Raw genomic sequence first — 14,028 nt, 5'->3', positions numbered from 1 at the left:
GGTGCAACCATCACAAATCAAGAGACCTGAGAACTAGAGAGGTGAGGCTCACTGAGCCATTTATCCCTCCGCTCTTCAATTAACCCCATGTGTGTTTATTGGCCAGGTTGGCACAATAAACTAACTCATCCCTTAAATGTCCTGAGATAATCCTTAAATCTTGAACCAAAAATATCCCCTGAAGTCTTCTTAAAGCCAACAATAGTTTAGCTTAACTTGTAAAAAAATGTCTTCCTCGAGCACTATGCTCTTCTAAGATCTATATGGGATTCTTCCTTTGGTGGCATAATGGACTACAGGCTGGACTGCTAAACTCAGATCAACAATTAGAACCCACCAGCTGCCCTTCCTAAGAAAGATGAGGCTGTCTGTTCCCTTAAGGATTTATACTCTTGTCACTATGAGTTGGAATCGACTTGATGACAGTGGCTTTGGTTTTATATAGGATTCAACTGCTACCAGCAACTCAAAAGATTAAACAGGAACCATAGGAGGGGTCGGTGAATGTATATTAATGAGAGAGAAAGTCAGAAAGGAGGAACAGAATGGTTGCACAACTCAAAGACTGTAATCAATGTCACTATATAGTACATGTACAACTGCTGATTTGGAGTATATTTTGCTGTGCATATTCTCAATAGCAAAATAAAGAAAATTAATTAATTTAATTAAGTTACATACCTGGTTATTTCCTAAACTTGCCCTGGGGTTTTTCTACACTGTTTCCTATATCTGAAATTTCTGGTAAATTTCAAGGCCCATCATCTCAAACAATTTCTTCAATAAACTTCTGACTACTCCACAAACCTCTGACAGTAATACCTGTGGGTCTCAGATTACATCTTCCTAGAATAAAGGGAATTTTATTAATAATTTTAAATGCTCTAAAGAAATAATCCAAAATAAGGCTTGGATATTCAGAATCATTTCTCTTGACACCATCTTTTGTCATATGCATATGATATATGGGTGGTTTTCTTCTCTTTACAGGATTATAAAGTTTGAGGATAGGATTATAGTTTTCTCAACACCTATCCTCATTCACTGTCAAGTTGCTTCTGTCTCATCACAATCCTTTGGGCAGAGCAGCACTGCTCCCTAGGGTTTCAGAAATGTTTGCTGGAGCAGACACACTTCTCTCACAAAGTTGTTGGTTGGTGAGCTTCAACCACAAACCTCGCAGTTACCTAGCTGAGGCCCTTTAACTAGCAATATGTAATTGAATAAATTAAACTAACAACTTAATTAAGAGCATTAATGGCTGCCAGAAGCAGAACTTCAAACCAATTCAGTCCTAGCCAATACAAAGAAACTGGAACAGACTTGAACTTGCAAAATGTAAGTGTGCTGGAATAATCACTGGGCTGGCGCTCTGGAATTGAAGACCTGCAAGAGGCATACTGAGCCCTTTCAGGAGTCTGATGCAGGAGACTGGGTTATTACTAGAACTGTGGAGAACAACACACATCGAAAGAGATGCAGGAGTGCTATTATCTTTGAACCGGGCACCACTGTTTCCAACTCTGCTGGCTCCAATCTGTTTTGGTTGATACGGAGCACATGCATGCTGCGGCCTTGTTTTAGAGGGTGGGTAATGTTTCCAGCAGGTCATCAACCTGTACTTTTTCTGTTCTGGTTTTCATTCTGTATTTCCCACCCCACAAATTTGGCCACGATTGAACGGGGCAGAACCAGTCGGTAGTCCTGACCAAAAACCAGAGGAAGGTAAAAATGCAGAGTTACCATGAATGACAACAAAATATCTTTCTGAAATAATGAACATATTATGAAATATCAGTGGTTAATTACACACAAATCTGCAAATATATTAAAACTCACTGAGTTATATGCTTTAAAAGAGTAAACTTTAATACATGTGAAAATTGCACCCATATATATCAGCATGTTATTTCTTTTTTATCATTTTTTTAACTTAAAGCCAAGAACACCTTGAGTAAAAGGTATAGTGATCGAAAATGTTACAAACATGAATTTCTACATTGTGAAACTACATCTTAAAGTTGAAATTTCATGCAAAACATCTGTGTATAGAGGCATGACAAGAAAGATTTTGGCCTTAACTACAGAAGCAAAAGCCATTTGTAACATTAGTTATTGTTTTCATAAATTCTAGCCAATAACTTTCTTACTAATTTGTCTTACATTGTGATTCATCTCATTTGTCAGATTGTGTGTAGAGAACAACAGCTTGTGTTTTGAAAGTCGGAACATCAAACAGATTCTCATTTTAATATGAAACATGAATATTCTCAAATACTCAATATGACAAAGTTCCAGTGAAAAGGGTGTCTGAAGGTACATACAGAACAAAATTAACGATGATTATCTGTTTTAGATACCAATAACTGCACAACTTACCTATATTGTGCATCACTAAGAAAAAGGGTGGGTTTTTTTTCCCAAAAATAGAATCTGGGGTTTCACAGAAAGCTAAGATATCAAAGCCTTATGACCATAATATCAAGATAAAGGAGAATTCCATCTCTAACAGAAAAAAAAAATCCCAAAGAAATGTGTACATTTAGTATTGACATTTTCAAGTCTGAAGAGGGAGAGAGACCTTCCTTCTGAGAATATGAACAAGTCATTCACACAAAGGTGCTTTAAGAGTTTGTGGAAAAAATTAAAAGATAATATAAGATGTTTCCATGAACTTTTTGAAGCCCTCTCGTATAGATTTGTGGTCAGAATTTACACAACAAATATGGTTGATGCTGCTCCAGGTGAGACAGAAGCAAACTCCCTCTAACAAAACTCAATTTTAACTGGCATTTTGCTAGATGCAACCCAATTGCAGAGACATCTAAATGTAGGAAAATGTTCATCTTAATTGTGATAAAATATTAAGAGTATTGCTGATAACGCCCTTCTTTGTTCCCAACAAAGATTTCAAACCACATTTTATTGAGAGTCATCGAAAACATTTAAGAACTCCAGAGGTCCCTCAGCAAAACTGAGAAGGTTAAGACAGCAATCAAGCCCAGGGGATATTGGGGGTCAGGCATTAACAGGCATGATACAGACAACCTATTCCCAAATGATTCACAAAAATGTGGTAATGATGAATCAAAACTCAAGCTCACTGTCACCGAGTCGATTCTAACTCATAATGACCCAACAGACAAGAAAGAACTGCCCCTGTGGGTTTCAAAGACTGTAACTCTTGACAGTGTATTTTATAAATCATAAATCATCCTCCTAAGGAGCAGCTGGTGGTTTTGAACTGCAGGGTTAGCAGCCTACCAAGTGATAAAACACATAAAATGATGAATCTGAGTAAAGGATAAATGAGTTTCCTATATTACTACTGCTGCAGTTTTTCTGTGAGGCTAACAATTTTAAAAATAAGTCATGTACACCCACACACAAGGGGGCTTCAAAAAGTTTGTGGAAAATGGAATTAAAAGATAATGAAGGGGTTGACGGGAGAGGCTGAGTTGGGAGGTTCAGGGGCTCAGTGCTCACTCAGTTCAGTCCCCCAACAGTTCCTTGAATCAAATACATTAAAAAAAATTTTTTTTAAGAAAGAGGAATTTAATACCTTTCATCTTCAGCCTCAAATGAAGAAAACCAAGGTAACCATAGCAGGACTATATGGTTTTAAAGAGAAGAATAACCAATGATGAGAAATGTGTAAATAAAAGGGAGAAAAAAGAGACAATATTGGCACTTCTGAATATTGTTTTAGTATTCTAATATCTCAGTATAATTAGTTTTATCCCCAATCTCCTTTTTCCTACTTTCCTCTATATGCCTTTCCTATTATTCTCCCCAATTTTAAAAAAATCATTTTATTAGGGGCTCATACAACTCTTATCACAATCCATACATACATCAATTGTGTAAAGCACATTTGTACATTCATTGTCCTCATCGTTCTCAAAACATTTCCTCTCCACCTAAGTCCCTGGCATCAGCCCCTCATTTTTCCCCTCCCTCCCTGCTCCCTCCCTCCCCAATTTTTAAAACTAATAAACAGTAATATAGAAGATGGTATTTAAAGCAAAGCTCAAGGTTGAACACTTTGGAATAGAAATTGGAGAAAATATGATTATCAATATTAGTATTAGGACAAATTAATAAACATACTGTTTCTATAATGGAAAACCTAGAATTCATGAGAAAAGTAAATAATAAAACTCAATTTTGACCTCTTATCTAAAAGACAGCAACTTCATCAAGAAGTTCAAGAAAACGTTTGAAACGGATTGTGATGGCAATTGTACAATACTGTTTGATGTGACTGAACTATGGAATGTTCTGATATCTGTAAGAGCTCCCAATAAAATGACTAATAATAAAAAGACAGGAGCTCCAGTAATAAAAGGCACTCTGAAAGCTCTAAACAATTCAATCATGTCATTTGAAAAAAAGTATGCACTTCTTCCTGCATTACAGGGCAGGCCTAAAACACATGTATTTTCCAAAAATGTTCCTCAAATGTGGGCATAACCATTTTATTAACAAAATTTCAATCAGCAAGTTAAAGAGCTTCAAGTCTCATTCTAAAACAACCTTATTTGGAACAATTAACTTAAACGCCAAAAGTTTGGTATTGTAACAATTACCCCAATCTAGATATCCATACAGTCTTTCCTTCACCCCACAAAAGCCTTCAGTATCCTTTCCCAAGTCCCTCCCTAGTCCCTGGCCCCAGGGAAATGTTCTCATTTCACTTGGATAAATACCAGGAATTGCTAGGTCATATGGTAAGTATGAGGCATACCTGCCCCCCATGAATATTTTCCTCAAAGTTACATATTAAATTAAAAAAAAAAACCTATCACCTTCAAAGTACTCCCCATTACATCTAATACATATGTCAAATCTGCTATTCCATTTTTGGAAACATTTTCAAACTCATCTGTTTGGATGACTTTGACAGCACCTCCCAGGTTTTTTTCTTCACTTCTATGTCCTGAAATCTGTCCTTTCATGTCCCTCTGCATTCACTGAAACAAAGAGAAGTCATATGTAGCAAAGTCAGGTGAGTCAGGTGCGTGGGGCAAGAAAGGCATGTTGTTGTTTTTTTGCCAAACTCTGGCACACTGAAATGGCCGCATGAGCAGGTGTATTGTCACAGTGGCAAAACCAGTGTCCTGTCTGCCACAAAAAAGGCCTTTTTTGTTGCATAGTTACGCAATCTTTTCAGAACCTCTAAATACGGGAAAGCATGATTAACAGTTTGACCCTTTGGAACAAACTCCAAATGTACTATCCCCATCACATTAAAAAAAAAAAAAATGAGGGTCTTGATCTTTGATTTCATTTGACGAGCTTTTTTTTTTGGACAAGGTGATGATGGCATCTTCCACTGGTTTGATTGATGTTTGCTTTCAGGGCCGTAAGAATAGCACCTGTCTCCTCACGAGTAATGACCTTATAAAAAGTCTGGGTAGCTTAGGTGCTGTTCTTTCAAAGCTGTTCTTTCAAAGCATGACATGTTTCCACTGGATGCTCTTTTTCCTGATCAGTCAGAACCCTGAGGCACAAATTTCACAGCAACCCTTCTCATTCTCCCAAATCTTGTTAAAATTCATTAAACAAAAACAAAAAAATTCATTAAACTGAGCTCCAAGATAGTAGAGACAACTCCCCCATCTCCTCAACAGTCCTTCGTCGGTGCTCAAACACAAGTGCCCGAATTTTGTCGACATTTTCATCCATTGACGAACTTCATAATGAGGTTTGTCATCGATCAACATTTCACCTTTTTTGAAACAAAACCACGTGTACACTTGAGTTTTTCCCATAGCACTCTCTTTGTATGTTGTGGTGATCATCACAACAGTTTCTGTGGCATTTTATCCAAACAGGAAACAAAATTTCAGAGCCGCATGCTGTTCTCTTAAATCAGCCATCATAAAAAAAAATGAGGTTCAAGTGAAACTGCATTCAGGAAAAAATTCACTATGACCAGAGAGAACCTTCCTAGGCAATGCCACTGGGTGCACTAACTCAGAACCAGGTGTGAGGTGAAAATGTGTACTATGAAAGCTCCACCCAGCAGAGCTTTCTTCTGTTTGGGGGGGGATACCCCACTCATATATTTTTTAACTTTAAAAGGTATATGAATTTTAATGCAAATAACTCAAGCTATACACTGCTGTTTGCAGTAACTCTGGATCCCCTCAAATTATGCTCTTAAGTGCCTTTTGTTAACTGTACATGCTTAGCATAATGTGCTTACAAAAATACTGTGGGGAGAGGGGAATTTGGCAAAAAAGTATATAAAATGCATGTTGTTTGAATAAAAATACAGTAACCAAAATAGCTTTCTATTTTGCCCTCTCATCAACAAGGTATGTGTTCTGGTTGCCTCACAATCTCAAAGGTTTTGACTATAGTCATTCTAGTCAGTGTGAAGTGGTGTGGCTGTGATTTTAACTTCTATTTCCTCAATGACTAGTGATGTCAAACATCTTTTCAAATGTTTATTTGCCATATCTTCTTGTATGAAGTACTAAGTCAAATGTTTTCCCATCTTTAAACTGGATTGTTTTATTATTATAAAAGTTCTTTAAAAAAAAAGTTCTTAAAAAATAAAAATAAAAAATTTAAACTTCTTTATATATTTTGGACACAAATAATTTATCAGTTATATAACAATTATGAATACTTTCTCCCGGTTAGTAGCTTGCTTTTTCACTTTCTTAATGTCTTTCAAAAGTAGAAACTTTAAAATGTTTTTTGATGAAGCCTAATTTATCAATTTTGTGTTCCATGATTCTTACATCTTATATAGAAAACTTTATCTCTTGTGCTTAGGTTTACAACCCATTTTCCATTATCTTTTTGTGTACAGTGTAAGGTAAGTAAGGGTCAAGGTTCATATGACTATCCAGTTTTACCAGCATATATGTTAGCAAGACTGTCCCTTCACCACTGAATTTCCTTGGCCACATTACTGAGGAGCCTTGGTGGTATAGTAGGACACACATTGGGCTGCTAACTGCAAGGTCAGCTGTTCAAAACACCAACCGCTCTGCAGGATTAAGGTGAGGCTTTGTCCTCCCATAAAGAGTTAAATCTGGGAAACCCAACTAACAGTTCTACTCAGTCCTATAGGGTCACTTTATGAGTTGGGATCAAGTCAATGTGCTGAGTTTATTTTCATCACTGAAAATCATTTGGCACTGCTGAAAGTCAATTAACACATGGGAAGCTTCAAAAAGTTCATGGAACTTTCCATTCTCTTTTTTTTTTTCCCCATTCTCTTTTAATTATACTTTTCCACAAACGTTTTGAAGCCCTTCCCCCCAACAATGTATGAGTTTATGGTCATTTTATTGGTTTTTATAATCTGTCTTTCCTACACTAACATAACACTGTCTCAATTACCATACATTTTAAGTTTAAAATATAAATTTTAGAGTTTAAGTTTTCTTATTATTATTAGGGAACTATTTCATAGCTATCAAATGGTAACAGATGGTCTAAGTGTCTATATATATGGATATTTAATACATGAATTATTTTGATTATTAAGAAAATATTTATTTACTTTTAGAAATGGCACAGAGAGATATGACAAAATACCCATTTATAAACTATCAAGGGCTCATGCGGGAGGGGGGAGCGGGGAGGGAGGGGAAAAATGAGGACCTAATGTCGGGGGTTTAGATGGAGAGAAAATGTTTTGAGAAATGATGTACAAATGCGCTTTACACAATTGATGTGTGTATGGATTGGGATAACAGTTGTATGAGCCCCTAATAAAATGTTAAAAAAAAAAAAGAGGGCAGAGGGAAACATCAGACAGGGTAACTTATGACAAAACTATAATAATTTATGAACTATGAAGGGTTCATGAGGGAGGAGGGAGGGGGGAGGGAGGGGGAAAATGAGCAACTGATATTAGGGGCTAGAGTGGGAGGCAAATGTTTTGAGAATGATGAGGGCAACAAATGTGCATATGTACTTGACACAATGGATGTATGTATGGATTGTGATGAGAATTGTACGAGCCCCAAATAAAATAATTAAAAAAGAAAAAAAAAAAAAATGGCACAGAGAATAAAAGTGATTTGGCATCACTAACATAACTCACATATTTCCAACGTACTTACTCATTACCTATTTAAACAGTGTAAGAATAGCCCCAAGAGGCCCTAAAGATAAGCCTACAAGAATTTTAACATATCCTTTAACATGAACAAAAGTTAGTATTAGTTTCCAAGAATTTTGGTTACATCTAGGAAAACAGTTCTTAAAATCTTTCAACTTTACAAATAAACCACATGTACAAGGCTGACAAATTAGCAGCATCTATGATAATCCTTATCACAAAAAGATGTTGAACAACTAGATTTGTAGCCAGTGCTAGAAGGAACGAAAACATACAAACCTAAAGAGCTAGTCCTGAAAAAAAAAAAAGAGTCCTTCAATGAAACACCTAAAATGACATCGAGGAGACAATTTCATTCATAATGGCACCAATATGAGTAAAATAACTAGGAATAAATTTAACCAGGGATGAAACATTACTGAAAGAGATTAAAGAAAATTTAAATAGAAAGTTCAATGCTAGTGGATTAGAACTTTGCATTAAAATGTCAACCAATACTGCCCAAAATTATTTATATAGTAAATGTAATTCCAAACAAAATTCCAACAGCCTTCTTTACAGTAAAAGAAAAAATCCAATCCTCAACTGTATATGGAATGGCAAGAGGCCTCAATCATTAAAGCCAATATTGAAAGAAAAGAACAAGGAGGACACACACTTCTGACTTTGAAACATAATGGCACTGGGCTCCTAACCACAAGGTCAAGTCTACCAGTTGCTCTGAGGGACAACGAGGCTGTCTGCTCCCATAAAGACTGAAGTCCCACTAACCCTATCCAGGGTGGCTCTGAGTTGGCACTGACTTGTTGGTATGGTAGTGGGTTTCATTTGTTTTCAGACTGGCACTGGAATGAAATAGACACGTAACCCAATGGAATGGAACTGAGGATACTGAAATAAATTCACACATCTTCAGTCAGTGAATTTCTGACATGGGTGCTAAGCCTATTAGACGGGGAAAGAAGAACCTCTTTAATAAATGATGCTGGGAAAACTGGATTCCTACATGCAGAAAATGAAACAGGATGTATGTCTCATACCATACCACACACAAAACCAAATTCAACATGGACTAAAAATCTTATATGCAAACTAAAATCAAAATTCTTAAAATAAGATGAAACAACACTGTCGGGCTTAGCTTTTAACAATGAGTAACCTATTAAGCACAAATAACAAAAGACATAATAAATAAACAGGACCACATGAAAATTAAAAACTTTGTTAATTAAAAGATATGAGCTTCACATTTATTTTTAATAAAGGTAACACTATGATTTTGTAGCAATATTTTTAAAATTTATCCCCTTATATATAAAACTTAATAACAACAACAATAATCTAAAAAGGACTTGAATGGCCATTTCACCCGAGAGGACATTCAAATGGCCACCAGACACGAAAAGATGCTCCACATCATTAGCCATCAGAGATCAAATAAACTACGATGAGGCAGACCATTTCACTCATACTAGGATGGCTAAGATAAAGAGAAACTGAAAATAACAAATGTTAGCAGCGATGTAGGGAAATTGGAACCTTTATCCATTGCTGATGGGAATGTAAAATCATACAGCTGTTGTGGAAAACAGTGTGGCGGATCCTCAAAATACTAAAAATAGAACTACCACATGGCCCAACAATTCCACTCCTAGCTCTTGAAAGCAGACACACAAAGAGACTTCTACATCAATGTCCACAGCAACACTATCACAACCACCTACATACTAACTAATGACTGGATAAGCAAAATGTGGTACATACATACAATGAAACACTGCTCAGCCAGAAGAAGAAAGGAAGTCTTGATAGAAATATATGATTTTACCTACAGAAAAAGTCAAATGCACAGAGATCACAATTTATTCATGGTTACCAGGGGTAGAAAGAGGAGGAAAAGGAAAGTTAATATTGACTGAGAAATTGCATAGATTAAGATAGGGTTGTAAGCTAATCACTGTAATTGTTGTCATTAAGTTATATGTCTGTAAAAAGTGATACATTAGCAATACAAGGGTATCTGCTGAGGTTGCTCATGTGTAGCCTAGCACCTCAGGGCATTTGGTTCCTTGGTTTGGAAGCTTAGGGTCATGATTCCATGGGTTATCCAATAAATTGACTTAGTAATGTGTTTAATACTTTGTTCTACCCTTCTAGAGTGTTGCAAAATGGTCTAGGGCAGCAGTCTCAACCTGTGGATCGTGACTCCTCTGGGGGGGTCGAATGACCCCTTAACAGGGGTTGCCAGATTCATAACAGTAGCAAAATTACAATTATGAAGTAGCAACGAAAATAATTTTATCATTGGGGGGGGGGGGTGTCACCACAACATGAGGAATTGTATTAAAGGGTTTTGGCATTAAGAAGGTTGAGAACCACTGGTCTAGGGTCTTAAAAAGCTTGCAATGCTATCCGAGGCGAAAAAACAAAAAAAGTCTCTATACAGTTGGAGCCTCAGAAGAAAAAGAAAGCCATAAAACAGCATAGGTATATATGGCTAATTGCCTCCATGAACAACTATCTCCTCTGCTACAAAAACGAAAACATTATGTATCAATAAAACTTAAAAAATGATTAATTAACTGAAAAATGAAAACAACTGGATGGTGCCCAGCTACCATTATTGAATTTTTAAAAATAATTTTACTGGGGGCTTGTAAAGCTCTTATCACAATCCATAACCATTATTGAATATTTTGGTCAAAAGGTCCATAGAAGATCCTGATCAAAAAAGGAGAAATGTAAAACTGAATTTTGAATTTTCATGGACTCTTAAACGTTCTGGAGTCACGGAAGGTAGAGAAACCCTGAAATTATTACCCTGAGATTATCTTTAAACCTTAAACCAAAACTACCTTCTGAAGCCTTCTTAGTTTAACTAGTGAAAAAGTCTTCCTTGAGCATTATGCTTTTAAGAATTAGCTATATGAAATCAAATTGGCAAATGCAACTCAAAAGATCAGACAGGAGGGAGGGGAAAAAATGAAGAGTTGTTACCAAGGTCTCAAGTAGAAAGAAAATGTTTTGAGTATGATATGGCAACAAATGTACAAATGTGCTTGACACAATGGATGAATGTATGGATTGTGATAAGAGTTGTATGAGCCCCTGATAAAATGATTTTTTAAAAAAAGATCAGACAGGAACCTTAAGGGAGCAGTGGGTTTTTTACTGAAGGATGGAAAACTTAGAAGGGTGAGAAAAGTTGCACAACTTGAAGAACAAAATCAATGTCACTATATCATACCTGTAGAAACTGTTGGATTGCTTTGTATAGTCTCTACAAAATAAAGAAAAAAATTTAAGATAGTCCTTTTGTAATACTCACATTAAATGAAACCTCAAAAAAATAAAATAAATGAAACCTCAAATTTTTAATGATTGCATAAGATATTGAAACTTAATGTAAGACTATTAGTATCCTGACCCTCTTTATTAAAAAATGAAGTTTAAGAACCACAATAAATTAGACTAATTTTACTTCGCTCATGATCAATTTAAGATTAAAATGCATTATAAATTCAATTATGAAACAACTTTAAAATTTCTTGTACAACAAAAGAACCAGAAAAATGTAGAGCTTCCTGAAAATGAAAATATAATTTACCATTTTTAAAAATATTTTGAAGGATCTATGTCCTATTTAATCAAAGGGAATGCCTTTCTAAAATTAATCCAATCTAGTGGTATCTGAAGGCTGGAAATAGGTAATACGCAGTATGCTATCATTAACTTAATTGTCGTCTACTATGTAAACCAAAAATCTAAGCTCACTGTCATCAAATCAATGCCAGAACATGACCCTGTATATATACTGGCCAAAAAGAGAGCCTGTAACAATGCAGACTGTACAGCACAGGAGAAAATCCTGTAAAAAAAAAACAAAACAACAACCTAATAGAAATAGCTTATGTTACAACAGGGAATTCTACTCTGATTTATTTTTTCCCTCCATTTCCTAAAGAAACAAAAAAAATCACATGCTGCTTTTCCCTTGATTTTTCTCATTTTCTATAAATACAATTTATAAAAATTATGCCTTAGAATTTTAAGCATCTCTCAGTTGTATGTAAAATCCTCTAGTTAACCACCGTTTGCTACCAATCTTCATAAACATTCCCTTACCAAATAAGAACATTTTTACTCCACCGTAGTGAGTATATCTTAGTAAGACTATCCATCCTTGATGCTGTTTTTCAAAATAGCAATCCTAACTGCATAGATTACACATGAAACACTAAACTTTGAACTAAATATCTTTCCGTCTCTGCCTCCACTCTGTCTGGCAGCCTTGCTTATTAATTTTCACTCATGACTAGGGCACCTCTCTTGGCTGAGAAAGGAGGAGAAAAAATAACAAGCACACTTACCCTTCCTTAGACATGCTCAGAGATCTACTTCCTCTGGATGAGAATACAGGATCAACAAGCAAGCTTCACTGATTCTCTTGAGAACTGTACCTCATTTGTTAAAGCACAGAGAACTCAGGCCCTGAGAGGCCCAACAAATCGGGCACAATGCTGAAGCCTAGCCAGGCAATATCTCACTGACCAATATCTTCAGCTTCAAATGCTTTAGAACTCAAGAGTATTCTTTTTAATGGAGAGTAAGAAAAAACAGTTCATGGTTTGCATTGTTTAAGACTGCCCAGTTTAGGAAGGAGACAATCCAAATGGCAAGTGCCGTAAAAGACAGGAATCCTTACTGGCAAACACACGGAAAAAGCAAATTTACCCCCTAATGAGGCCCTCCACCAGTACGCAAACAATGTGAGTTTCACAGCATCGAGCGGTCCGTTGGTCGAGCGGTCCTAGTTGGCCCAAATCATTTTTAGTTTACTCTTAGGGAGTGGGAGGGATCAACAGGATATTTTGATGATCAGTTTAGTTATTTCCTTCCTTTAAAAAAAAGAAACCAGCGTGAAGTACATGAGAAGGAAGTATTTTTGAGATTATCATATTACAGGAGGAACCTAAAGTATTTCCACACTGGTCTTTCCCCCCCAGATTTCATTAACTGCTTTTAAGGAAAACATCTGTGCTCACAAATATGTTTTACTCAATCACTAGAAAAATTGAACTGTAAAAAGAAATGTGAAAATCTTTGGGTTATGAGGGCTGAGGGCTAAGTACAGACATTCTAAAGGTTTATTTAAAATCTCTGAGCAAGCTGAGGTTTGGAAGAAAAACATCTGTAGCATTCTTGCCTTCTGACCAACATAATGCATAGGGATTATGCAATGGGGAAGAAATAAACAAGTCTGCTGAAGTCTAGGAGCACTGAGATGGCAGATAATCCTCCTGGTGGTGACTCGAATTGAAAATAAAATATCCATACTTCAAAGAAATACTACTAAAATCAAAATTTAAATCTTGAAAGTCCTTTCCCTTTAGTTATTAGCTAAATATGTTACCATAATGGTATCTATTAGTTAAAATATGTAAATGTTCATAAGGGAATTAAAATAAATACTATAAAATCAAACTAAGAGTATTTTCAGCTTCTTTTGAATAGTATGATGTAATGGATACAGCATGGCCACTGGAAGACAGAACTAGATTTAAATACCAGTTCCTCTTCTTTCTGGCTGTGAAATCTAAATAATGACTTTATCCTACACCTGAGATTATTTCATCTTTAACTCGTTGCCATCAAGGACAGAGTTAAAATGCCCCAACGGGTTTCCCAAACTGTAATCTTACAGAAGCAGACTGGCTACTTTTTTTCCCCCTGTGAAGCAGCTGGTAAGTTTGAACTGATGACCTCCTGGTAAGCAGTAAAACTCTTTAAACACTACAAACCTAGCCGTGTGTGTTTACTACTAGAGTTCTTTACCTCTAGAAGGGAAGGGGCAGGGTGAGGGACTAAAACATCAAACATTACCTGAACAATATTCTTTTTTTAAAAAACTGTGAATTAGGGGTTTACATATCAAATTA

The 14,028-nt window shown here is 36.0% G+C and overlaps 1 protein-coding gene across 2 annotated transcripts in view; it reads right to left on the bottom strand.

Moving 5' to 3' along the window:
* Window positions 1-14,028, bottom strand: part of NT5C2 (5'-nucleotidase, cytosolic II) — a 156,482-nt gene that overhangs the window by 50,532 nt on the left and 91,922 nt on the right. Inside the window, exon 3 of one of the 2 annotated variants that reach the window (XM_045291580.1) lies at window positions 11,337-11,369. The exons of the other annotated variant lie outside the window; for it this stretch is intronic. Within the exon in view, the coding sequence (XP_045147515.1) occupies window positions 11,337-11,369 (33 nt within the window). The remainder of the gene's footprint in view (window positions 1-11,336; window positions 11,370-14,028) is intronic. 2 annotated transcript variants of the gene reach the window in all.

Source organism: Echinops telfairi, unplaced genomic scaffold, assembly GCF_000313985.2.
Source record: "Echinops telfairi isolate 266 unplaced genomic scaffold, ASM31398v2 ScPeMD7_70;HRSCAF=299, whole genome shotgun sequence".
NCBI classification, from domain to species: domain Eukaryota; kingdom Metazoa; phylum Chordata; class Mammalia; order Afrosoricida; family Tenrecidae; genus Echinops; species Echinops telfairi.
Note: the sequence above shows the minus strand (reverse complement) of the source record. Positions and strands in the feature narration are given on the sequence as shown.